At 39.0% G+C, this 13,041-nt stretch overlaps 1 protein-coding gene across 2 annotated transcripts; it reads left to right on the forward strand.

Moving 5' to 3' along the window:
• The first annotated feature begins 202 nt into the window (after positions 1-202).
• slc26a10 (solute carrier family 26 member 10) lies at positions 203-12,739 on the forward strand. 2 transcript variants are annotated; one of them, XM_053644224.1, is made up of 18 exons: positions 203-627; positions 1,578-1,688; positions 2,595-2,752; positions 2,918-3,082; positions 4,515-4,667; positions 4,962-5,044; positions 5,173-5,320; positions 5,897-6,010; positions 6,124-6,201; positions 8,414-8,509; positions 8,608-8,714; positions 9,391-9,460; positions 10,432-10,611; positions 10,747-10,801; positions 10,902-10,981; positions 11,079-11,133; positions 11,763-11,869; positions 11,973-12,739. In XM_053644224.1, exons 1-18 carry the CDS (start codon positions 369-371, stop codon positions 12,009-12,011), a joined length of 2,058 nt encoding a protein of 685 aa, XP_053500199.1. In that variant the 5' UTR covers positions 203-368; the 3' UTR covers positions 12,012-12,739. The 2 variants fall into 2 exon arrangements, with proteins under 2 accessions (XP_053500199.1, XP_053500198.1); XM_053644223.1 differs by having other exon boundaries at positions 204-627; positions 10,899-10,981.
• Positions 12,740-13,041: the final 302 nt, after the last annotated feature.

Here is a 13,041-nt window from a genome sequence, read left to right on the forward strand (position 1 = left end):
TCTAAAGGGTTTCCTTGTAAATCGTTTCGCAGTAGGACCCAGAGGATCCATCACCACTGAAGTTGGACAAGTACACCTTTATGTGAGTCCACCAAATCACTTTGTTTAAAAAAAAAAAAAAAAAAAAAAAAAAAAGGTCCACAAAGTGATTCTTCTCAGCTACAGAAGGGGGGGGGGGAAACCCTTCCGCTTTGAGCCTGTCAATTGGCTCCAAGCACTTGACAGGAAAATACAATGGTTCCTGCTGTCAAACTTGTAACAGCTATATATAAGAACGCTCGTGGACAGGTAATGCATCCTAACGGCGCGAGAGCAACGTTAACGTGGATGTAGGAGTTTGCAGAAAGTCGACAGACTCAGAGGACAGGATGAGTGCGTCTGTGGCAGTGTACAGGAACATTTATACAGAGGACCGTTTCAAACAGACTTATGGTACCGAGGCCAAACCGCGCGAGCGCCTTCGGGAGAGACTGTGCGCGCGCTGCCGCTGCTCTCAGCTCCACTGCCTCCACCTGCTCAAGCAGCGGATGCCCATTTTCAACTGGCTGCCGAAATACAGACTCAGGAAATGGATTTTAGGAGACACAGTGGCAGGGCTGACGGTCGGGATTCTACACATTCCCCAAGGTAGAGTTCCTCCTACAGCACAGCTGACAGGAGAACGCTTTGATGTACGGATAATAACCTAACTGTAGCTTAGCATGTAACAAGATGAGTGGATGGTGATGAGACTCAGACATTTGCAACAACTTAACATTTGTTCCTATTACGTTCTAGGACTAGTTCAACTTAAATTTCCCAGAGTTTCCATGTTAATGAACTTGTAACGCCACCAGTAGCCAACCTAGGTGTCAAGTTTGGGTCAAAATGAACCGACGTCAAGACGTCACGTGGTGCTGAGGCGCTCATTGCATTATACAATTATCTTATATTCTAATAAATATCAAATTAATCACTTATTAATTAATCACGGCTATGAATTTTCATATGTCTTCTGTAAGTGTAAAATAAAATTCTACTGACTCCACACAGAACAGATTTCTTTTATGAACTTAGTCCTGGTCAGTTATTCAAACTTTAAGGTCATTATTTAAATGTGTACAATAATATTCTAGCTATTTATTGCAGCCATTTTTATTGCAGATTTTTTTTTTATTCCAAATGTAGGACCACATTGACATTATTTATAGATCTACTTGTTTTTGAGTTATTGAGGTTTCAATTCAACTGACCGGTCAAACCGGCTAATAAGAATAAAAAGAAAAAACTCAATAATAACGACACTTTGATACTTTAATAATGGTGTCTTGTGATTTCCACCAAAAAAAAAAATGAAAGAAAAAACCCCCACAGACCCCATTGCTTCACTTCATAGACACCTTTTTAATTACTGTTGTTTTATACTATATGATCTGTTGTAAATTGAATGCATCTGTAGGTCTAAGTCATTTGGTGTATGTGAAAAAACAAACAACAACTATCTGATTTGAATTTTCCACAAAGCAAAGTTGTTATTATCCTGTAAAAGTGATATGAATATTATATTATATACTCACTCCAGTGGTTTTGTGTACCAGGAATGGCTTTTGCATTATTGACATCAGTGGCTCCAATCTACGGCCTGTACACATCGTTCTTCCCTGTAGTCCTCTACATGCTGTTTGGGACGGGGTGTCATGTCTCCACAGGTAAACAAAAAATACTTTCAAATTTCAGTAGCAGAGGGCTTAACATCTCTTAGGAATATTCACAATGGTTAACTATCATTAGCTATGGTTTTAATATAGTACTGTATGGTAACCATGACACATCATACATGATACTGCCATGGTTTTCCTATAGTGCCTCAGAGTAAATATGGTTTAACCAACATATTTAACCAGTGGGGTGCATGGTGGCTTAGTGGTTCGCATGTTCGTCTCACACCTCAAGAGTCTGGAAATTTGGGGTTCGATTCCTGCCATGGTCCTGTGTGTGCAGAGTTTGAATGTTCTCACGTGCTGTGGGGGGGTTCCTCTAGGTATTCCGGTTTCCTCCACCAGTCCAAAGATTTGGCATGTCCAGAGTGTCCGTAGTGTGTGAATGTGTATGTGATTGTACACCCCCACTTTGTGCCCCATGCTCCCTGGGATAGACTCCAGGTTCCCCGTGACCCTGTAGGATAAGCGGTATAGAAAATAGATGGATGGATGGCTGGATTTAACCAGTGTATATAGTTATGTGTATATAGTGTATATTGTTAACTATGTATATTGCAAATTTATGACTCTCATGACAGTTTGCACTATAAAAGGCTATATGCTCAAATCAAGAAAAGAAACAAAAGCTAAAAAACTGATGACTTCTACATATTTAGTACTGTAGATATAAAACTCAGTAAGTGTGAATCCCTGGTATTGAAATATAAATTTTTTCATTTCTCATCATAGTTCTGTCATTGTGGCAATTTAAAAATGAAATTTGTATATGTGTACATAAAAATATATTCTCTGTGTACACTATATTGACCTTTTTTCCTGTATGTTTTCATTATGTATTCCTCCCTGTATATACTCAGTTCTAATGTTAACTACTGTATGTATGGACCTGTACAGGTACTTTTGCAGTAGTGAGTCTGATGACCGGCACGGTGGTGGAGCAGCTGGTGCCGACTCCTCCTGATCTGAACTGCAGTAGCCCAGAGATTTCAGAGCTCGAGGATCAGAGGATCGAGGTGGCCTCAGCTGTAGCATTCCTGTCAGGAGTGATGATGGTAAGAACATTTCTACATATCTGACAGTATTTCATCCATGTCACACATGTATTAAAAACAGACTAAATTTGTGCATTATGTTTGTTTTTGCTGAGCTGGGATGTGCTGAGCTGGGATGTGTTATGGAACGCTGATGTCAACTGTTTCTATGACTTTCGTTTCCAGCTTTGCATGTTTGGTCTGCAGTTGGGTTTCCTCTCCACATACCTATCAGAGCCCATTGTTAAGGCATTCACCAGCGCAGCCGCATTTCATGTGACTGTCTCTCAGCTGCAGAACATGCTGGGATTACGGCTTCCTCGCCACACGGGCACCTTTTCCCTCTTCAAGGTTTGTGAGAGACAGTGAGGCCTGTCAAATTATTCAAATACTTATAACTTTATCAATTGTGGGTTGTGATATTAAATATTATGGAGGACTAAAATCTAATATATATATATATATATATATATATATATATATATATACATATATACATATATATATATATATATATATATATATATATATATATATATATATATATATGTCAACAATGAAAGTATTACGGTTGAGCAGTGCACTATATCATGAGATCTCATCAGTACTATAATAAGAATAATGTAGGGCAAACTAATTTATTCTGTTAAGTGCGTAATTCTGTACTGGTTTGGAAATAAATTTGTGCCAAATGTATTGAATGTAACTTTACAAGAAATTAAGAAAAAAATATGCAGAAGAAGAAAAACACTCTGAAACTGAAAACACTCAGTGAACTCAGTGGCAAAAAGTTAACATGATTTTCAAATAAACAGCTTTGTTCAAATGAACAACTTTGTTAACAGTTTTCTAAACTTCGTTTTCGCTAATCATGGTTTATGAATGCCCTGCCAGAGTTTACCTTTATGCTTTCAAAGTTTTTGTTTACTCTCCGCAAGTTTACGTTCGCTGTTTTGGCACAAATCTCACATGTGGGCGGGCTTAACAGTGCTTTACTCTCATTGGGTAGTGAGATTTGGATTGATAGCTCGAGTGTCCAGCTGAAGAGGAGGAGGATGATGATGATGATGATCACGATGGCAATGACACTCCGTGCCGCTCCTGAGAGCTCATCTAAAAAAATTGAGCCGTATCAGACTACTCAAACCTCAAATATTAATAACCAACTAATATACTGACTAAGGACGCAAGTCATTTCCACTACAAAGTACAAACACTAGAATTATGCAGTGAACTACATCCAGAACGTGCTCCAAAAAAAGAGACACTGAAGTCTCTACTTCCAGGTCAAAGAGCTGTCGATCCAAATCCCACTAGCCAATGAGAGTAAGTCTCTATTAAGCCCGCCCACACGTGAGACTTGTGCCGGAATGGCGAACGTAAACTTGCGGAGCGTAAATGAAAACTCTGGCAGTGCATTCGTAAAAGCATGATTAACGAAAACAAAGCTTAAACTGTTAACAAAGTTACTGAGTTCACTGCTTTCAGTTTCAGAGTGTTTTTCTTCTTTCTCATTGTATATTTTTGTTTCAATACTTTTGAGACGAATTTGATTCTGGGTTCATACTGTGGTTTTTTTTTTTCAATTTATTTGATTGATCAATGTGTGCATAGCTCTGCTAGCCCATTTATAGCAGCCTTCCTGCTTTGTATAAAAGAAATAAGAAACACTTTAGAGCTGATCGAGTTTATTCCAGCTTAGTGACTTAATGACAATATGTGTTTACACTGATGATTTACAGTGAAGTATTTACAGTGAAGACTTGCTAACTCTATCCCACAGACACTGGCCTCGGTGATGGAGAACTTGCCCCATACTAACCTCGCTGAGCTGATGATCTCACTGCTCTGCCTAGCTGTGCTCGTTCCCGTCAAGGAAGTGAACACACGTTTTCGCCAGCGTCTGTGCACTCCCATTCCTGTGGAAATTCTCACCGTATGCCATCAAATGAACTTTGAGACAACCTCACAATCTATATCATGGGTGGCCAATCTTATCCGGGTGCGGGTTTTCATTCTAACCAAGCAGAAGCCACACCTGAGTCTACTGAAAGCCAAGATCAACTGATTAAACAGGTGGAATCAGGTGTGGATTGATTGAAATGAAAACCTACACCCATATCAACGCTTTGCAGATATGATTAGACACCCCTGGCCTATATGAAAAGAAAATGTGTTTTGATTGATTTATTTTTTTTATTGTTAATTGCTTTATTCCATTTCTCCACAGGTTATAATTGCTACAGGAGTTGCTTATGCCTCCTCTCTGGATTCCAGATATGATGTCCAGATAGTGGGTCACATTCCAGCAGGGTAACCGTTTTTTTGACTACTACATGACTATGTTTTGTATACAGTAGTTTGTATTGTATAATAATTGTTTTAAATCGAGTACTAAAAGTAGGCCTTATCAGTTCGTTGCCTCTGGTTCCGTCTTGTAGGTTCCCTCGGCCTCGACTGCCTGCTTTGCACACAATACCGGACATAGCTGGCGACACAGTTGCTATCACATTTGTAGGATATGCCGTGTCTGTGTCACTAGCAATGATATACGCTGATAAGCATGGCTATTCTATTCACCCTAATCAGGTAAAGCTGTATGAAACCCCCTGAAAGAAAAACATTATAGAATATTACATATAGTATAATACAGTGTAGTGTATTAACATTTGGAATGACTGTCTTTAATCATTTAAAGCCAGGTTCGTGTCAGATTCTAGTTTCTAAAATGTTTCCTATTTGATGAGACCACAGCACAATTTCGACAAATGTTGCCGTAAATATTTGCGGAATATAGTATTAGAAAAAACTGTGTGGACGAAGAGGGAAAATATGCTACAATAAAATGCATGAAGAATCAGGTTTTGTTAAGCGTAATAATCATAAAAACCCCAAATATTCATACTTTGAACAGAAATTACTATACATTTATAAATGCAGTATATTGTCTATCATTCAATAACCTCTTATTGGTCCAACAAAGTACTTGAATTTCTGAATAACTTAATGAATAACTTATGACTATACTTATTACTACAATCATAATTTGTTCTAATGTTTTGAGTGTTGGGTGCATAATATAATATAATAATATATATATTAATATATAATATAATAATGTGCAAACAGGGAAAATGCTCAGTTTACTTTTTACTTTTCTTACAGGAGCTGTTAGCACATGGCATTTCCAATACAGTATCTTCCCTGTTTACCTGCTTTCCCAGTTCCGCTACACTGGCCACCACTAACATTTTGGAAAGTGCTGGTGGTCACACACAGGTAACCAGTAAGACCTTACACACTATAGACATATCATACTGATTGGATGTATAAATTTTTTACATACAGATTGGGACTGATCTGTCGGTTTGCTTCTTTGTTTCATTTGCTAGCTCTCAGGTTTGTTCACAAGTCTGGTGGTCTTGATTGTGCTGCTTCTCATTGGCCCTCTGTTCTACTTCTTACCTAAGGTAAGTGGAGGCATAAGGCCACAAAAACGTGTTCAAATTGTGAACGCTGGTGTCAGCTCCAAGGCAGCAATTACAGACGGGTGACAAATTAAAGGAACGTAGTCTTAGTAAAGTGTTGGGCCACCACAAGCCACTGGACAGCTTCAATGCCCTTTAGCATAGATTTGACAACTGGAACTGTACTGGAGGGATGGAGTACAATTCTTCCAAAACATACGCCCCAGATCGGTGTTTTTATGACAGTGGAGAGTGATCGTGTAACATAGGTGTTCATAGATGACTACAAAGGCCATAAAATATGATGTGGATGGGGACGGAGTCATCATGCAACAGTCCACTTCCATCAGGTTAGAGATGTTACATCATAGGATCACCTTGTTACATTTTTATGTGCAGAAGTTCTTCAGAAGTAGAAATACGGGAGTGTAGTCGGAGTTCTCTTTCGGCCTTGCAACTTGGTCACACAACTTGTCTCCCTTCCTGGCTTACTAAATGTGTGAAAGCCTACCCAATGTACAGGGTGTTCCAAAAGTCTCTATAAATAGGGGAAATTTGCACTTTTTAGCAAAATGTAACTTGTAAACAAAATGGTTACAAAACATCCTCTACATGACTGCTATTTCTTTTTTTTTTAAAAAAAAACACAGAGTTGTCTCTACCAATTTTGGCAACAGTGTCGTGTGTGTGATGTACTTGCCATGTTTCCTGTTAAAGTCAATCACAACCTGGTGACAGCTTTCCAATCCAGCCATGAGAATGATTTCAATATGATTAAATGATTTTTCTTCTTTTATCAAAGGCTAAAAAAATGTATGGAGATTTTTGTGACACCTGTAAATAAAAAAAAAATTAAATAAATAAAAAAATTAAAAATAATTTATATATATATATATATATATATATATATATATATATATATATAAAAAACAAGTTTTTAGGTCATTTATGTGATAACATATTCAGAGGCTTAGCTCATTGTATGATAAGAGTCTTCACAAGACAACGTGTGCCACTTATCTAACTTCTTACGTACATTCCTTCCACTTATCTTATGGTGAGACATATTAGGTCAGAACACCCTTGTACAGAATATACTTACAAATAATAAGAAACGGCATAAAGAGAATGTAACAAACTTCACAACAGTCAATGAGGAGGTGGGAACTGGCTGAACATAAACATAAAGTTTAATAATAAACCAAACTCAAACAGAACAGAAAACACGCAAATATAACACAAAGCGCACGTGCGTCTCTCTCGCTCTCTCTTCCTGGCACTTCCAGCTGCTCCTTTATCTCTCTCGCTCCCACTGATTAGCCAGATGTGCATCCTCACAACCTGGCTTCTCCCTCCTCCTCGCCACACTCCTCCGCCAGATTCAGCCCCCGGCCTGACGCACACCCCTTCCCACCCTTTCAGGAGGGCGGTGCTGCCCTCTCGGCTACGTCTTTCGTCCGGCCAGCCCCTTTTCCTGCGAGCGAGAGGAGAGATGAGGAGGAGGAAGAGGGGAGAGCGAAGAAGCAAGCTGGAGAGAGAGCCAGAGAGAAAGAGAGGAGAGAGAGAAAAAACACTCCAGTCCCCAGACACGCTGTCATCTGGTTCTCCCACGACGCTCTGTGATGGCACTGAACTTCCGAGCAGGCGGCTGTGGCTCCTTCCCTTTTCTGGCAGCCGCACCTCCACCTCCTCGACGAACGGCTATGGCTCCTCCCCTTTTCAGGCGGACGGCAGCCGCATCTCGGCTTCCCTGGCGGACGGCAGCAGGTCCTCCATCCCCTGGCGGATGGCAACCGCTCCTCCCTTTTCAGGCTGACAGCAGCCGTTCCTTCGTCCTCCTCGGCAACCATGCCAGCACCACTGCCTCAGCGTAGCGATCCTCCCACAGCGGCAAGAGCTCTCCAACAACGCGTCCCTCCTCCTTCTTGGGTTTTGGTACCCGTGTAACAAACTTCACAACGGGCAAGGTGGAGGAGGGAACCGGCTGAACATAAACATAAAGTTTAATAATAAACCAAACTCAAACAGAACAGAAAACGCACAAACGTAACACAAAGCAGAGAATAAAGCAGATTTTAAGCATACGAGAGAGTCAAGGAAGATCAAATAATTCCACATTGTTTGGTCATGTGGACCCATCAAACAATCACCAGTTTTTCCTCTAATTTGTCAGAGATGTGTTTATAACCAATGTTTTCCCTCTGTCTCTGTCCAGGCCGTCCTAGCGTGTATAAATGTGACCAGCTTGCGGCAAATGCTCTTGCAGTTTCAAGACCTGCCAGATCTGTGGAGGGTTAGCAGGATCGACTTTGTAAGAGTTCCACCACCACTAGATAGATGTACATGCCAGTAAACATGCATCCACAGTATATATGAAATATTGGAATATGTGTGCTTGTGTGTGTGCAGATGGTGTGGCTAGTGACCTGGCTTTCAGTGGTTGTGCTAAATGTGGATTTGGGTTTGGCTATTGGAGTGGTTTTCTCCATGATGACTGTCATTTGTCGCACACAGAGGTGAATACAGTCAATCAAGTTACCTACGATCCTTCTTTAGCTATTTTGTTAATCCTTAAGGTCCTTAAGGAAGGACCATTTTGATCAGTCAGACTGTGACTATTCACAATTAAGTTGTTATTTCTCTAGGCATTGGGGGGAAAAAAAACCCCTGTGTACTATTTTGCTATTTTCTGAAACGTTCAGTAAATGTACATACAAATTTTGCACAGTTGTAGAGTGGACCTGTGCTGTTCACATTTGATTATTTTTTTCTCTAAGCATTTGGGGGCATTCTGAAAATGTAAAATAATAATAATAATGAAATATTTTGGTCTTTTTCACAAGTTGTTGAGTTGTTATCCTTCTTGGCATCAGGGGATGACAGTAGAAGCTCTCCAACTAGAGCAGTCCCAGTGAAAGCAAATATCAAGCACAGTAATATTGCCAATGTAATAAGAAGCTTTCTTTACTATATTTGTGCATTTCTCATATATAATAATTGTGTTAACTGTATTTTCTATTTATGCATGCCAAGCAGTCTGGGAAAACTCTGAATTAATATGCTTGCCAACCCCATGTTTAAAAACACATCTCTTTTTCAGAAGGATATCTAAATTAGCCATAAACAGATAAAGTAGATGAAATAAAGACATAAATATGCACATGAACCCTTTACTAAACTCTGTTTCTCCAGAGCTAACTGCTCAGTGTTGGGAAGAGCCTCCAATACAGAGATCTACCGGCCCATCAACAATCACAATAAGGTAATTTAACCTGACAAAATCACAGCGAATGTCTTTTCTGCAAACTGCATGCCTTCATACTCTTAGTAAAACAATATAAATTAGGCCAGGTGATGTGTAAGGAGTAAAACATGATGGGCGTGCTGTTATAGGAAAATAATCAAGAAGGGGGTGGTGCGATGCATGTTGACATGAAGCGGAGTTACTTTTACCATCCTGAAGTTGATCATTTTCCAATAGCAGCAAGTCTAAAAGTGTTTAATTCCTCTTATACCATAATAATTAGCCATTTTCCAATGTTAAATTTAATGTTAATTAAGTTGCTTATTGTTATTACTTATGTTGTAGTAGCTATGAACAGTCATTCTGTTTTCAGCCTCACTTTTTTCACCTGTCTTGAAGTTAATAAGACAAAAAAACCTTATTGGATTATGTGGAGTGTCTGCCATATAAGTCCCTGTAAATGAGATATTTCTATAGAAACAATAATATATTAGAACAAACACATTAATACAGTATAAACCTGTGATTTGTCTTGCTGTTGAAACTGTTGTCAGACCTATTGTTATAGAAAATTATTCAACAGTTTCTGACGAATCAGATTCGAGAATGAATCAGCACTAAGTGTAAGACAATATAATATTGTGATAAATGATATCACAATACACTTTTTTTTTGTATCATCAGTATTTATAATATACAAACCAACTCCTCTGCAAATCACAGAATCCGATTTGACGTTTTGTTTTCCATTTTCTATGTTAAGTAAATAATTTGAGGTTGTGTGTGTTCAAATCCCAGGAGAGCAAGTGCACCCCTATTGGACATAGGTGCAATGCCATTTACACTTTTCCATTTATGTTTGCTTCCTTCTTTTGTAAATGTTGGTTATTATGTTGGTTAAATTTTCTGCCAAATGAATAAAACCAGTTCATTCAGAGGTCATGTAGAAGTTCTTTACCACTAATCAGTTATTTATTTTTTTATTATAGTGCTATGAAGTACCCGGAGTGAAGATTCTGACCTACACTGGACCAATCTACTATGGCAACCGCAGTTTTTTTAAGGCAGATGTGAACCAGCTGCTCGGTCTCACACCTGAGCGTATCCACAGCCGTGAGAAAGCCAGGAAGGCGCTGGAAAGGAGGGAAAAAGACTCCATCAACACTGTGGTCAGTTAGCAGTCAACGCTTTCATTTAAACTACCCCACACAACCATTTTAATACGTCAACCCATTATTCATGCAATGTTTGCAATAGCGTATGTTGTGTCTAGTTTCATACGTTATTATTATTTTGATTTTCAGGACCGGGGACTAGCAAACGCGTCATTTTCCTCTGAGAATGAGTTCTTCAACTCAGGTAAATAATTCTTATCAAGAAAATGCTGGGCTTTGATGCACACTTTCTTCGTCATTTCTGATGAATATATTTTTCATCGGAATTACTGCGGAAATAGCAGAGAATGATGTCCAGACCATACTAATCGACTGCAGCAGTGTTATTTTCGTGGATGTTGCAGGAGCCAAGCTGTTCATACAGGTACACCGGGTGACTCTGGCTTGTTTTGATTACTCATTATTGCTGTTGAATTAAACTATGAGTGTATCTTGCTCATGATGTATATTGCTTGTTATAGATGTGTATTGATTGTCAGAAGATGGGAATGCGGATATTCTTGGCCAACTGTAATGGTAAGTTCTTGTGTGTGTGTGTGTGTGTGTGTGTGTGTGTGTGTGTGTCTGTATGTATAGTATGTGTTTCATAACCATACCAAGTTCCATGTATTTAGAAAAAAACCTCTGCACACAATTTCACTATGTGTGTATTAAGGAATAAAACTTGACAGGGTGTGCTGTTGTAAGGAAAACAACATGGTGGTGTGGTTACTGCCCCAAAGTTTATTATTTCATAGTTTATACCAAAGCAGTTTGTCAACTATTAAATTTGTAATTAATTAAAGTACAACTCGTCACAAGTTAGTGCTTGTTATCACTTACATTATAGCAGCTATAAACATTCATTCACTGACCAGCCTCTCGTTTTTCTTTCTCTCAAACATAATAAGACAGAAAAACTGCAACGTCCTCTGTCCAAAAGACTTTTGTGTGTCATAAAACTTAAAGCTACACACAACTGTACAATGTATAAGTATGTATAAGTTGTTACTATAGGCACAATAGCATATTACAATGAGCACACTGTTGTCTGAGCTGCTGATATAATAATACGTTATAATTATATACAGCAAATTATAACAGTCTAATCCTGGGATCTCGAATGAAGCCATTTAACAGAGCAGATTAATTTTGTATGTTTATAGAAAGCGTATTGGAGATTCTTACAGCAAGTGGCTTGATGAGCTACATGAACCCACAGCACATCTTTGTCACAGTCCATGATGCCGTTGTCTACATCCAGCAGCAAAGGGTATAGTGATTTGTTCGTTTGGAGGATTTATCCACTAATCAGAACTCATTTTGTGTACTGTAAAGTGACTTTATGGTGACTGTTATTGCTTTCTGGTTCACAGGAGAAGCCTGGTTCAGAAAACACGATGATTTGGGTGTGAATATCCAAGAGCATCATTAAAAAAAGAGATAAAAAAAAGACCAGCTACTTTAGATAGCTATTCAAAACACTGGGCATAAACAAAGCTGCTACCAAAAAATCTTCTGTAGTGGATTTCTTTAACTTCCTGATAGTTTATTCAGAGTGGGACATGTGTCACTTTGATCACTGTGGTAGCTAATGAAGCCTGCACTATTGCTGCGAGTCTTATGAAGCACACACAATTACTGTACATACCATACTCATATGTTTTAAAGGTTCATGTGCACAAAAAATATGCACACACACACACACACACACACACACGTGCCTGCTCTCTCTCTCTCTCTCGCTCTCTCTCCCTCTCTCTCGCTCTCTCTCTCTCTCTCGTTTCCAGGAATGCCCATATTTAGGGGTTTATGGGAAGAATGAGACCACTAATTACCTGTCCTTTAGTATGTTTGTATGCTGCAAAACTTGTGACCATTCCTTAGAAGTATTTATTTATTTCCATTTTCTTGTATGGTTTTTAATTGAATCTACATTTTTATAATCTCTCCTAAAGAAAGATGCACTGAATGGCCAAAATGTATTTTAATAAATTTTGAAAATGGTCTTCACTATGAATATTAGTTTTCTTGTAACTATGTGGACTATGAAGATAATATTCATAAATCAGTGTCAGGACTATATACAATACAAATATACTCAGCAAAAAAAGAAACGTCCTCTCACATTCACCTGCTTTTATTTCCAGCAGATTTGCTGGGGGGGGGAGGGGGGGGGGTCTGCAGTCAGTATCTGGTGGCCTCCAGCTGCTTTAAGTACTACAGTGACTGAACAAAGGGGAGTCAATACTAAAAGTAACAGTGCATCTCATCCTCCTGGACTGCACCAGATTGGTCAGTTCTTGCTGTGAGATGTTACTACACTCTTCCACCGAGGCATTTGCAAGTTCTCGATCACGTCTTGGGGGTACACACGGTTACATGTAATTTTCCACTGCAAGGACGATCAGCTGTCCTTCCTGTCTCCCTGAAGCACTGTCTTAG

Source organism: Ictalurus furcatus, chromosome 15 (assembly GCF_023375685.1).
Source record: "Ictalurus furcatus strain D&B chromosome 15, Billie_1.0, whole genome shotgun sequence".
Classification (NCBI taxonomy): domain Eukaryota; kingdom Metazoa; phylum Chordata; class Actinopteri; order Siluriformes; family Ictaluridae; genus Ictalurus; species Ictalurus furcatus.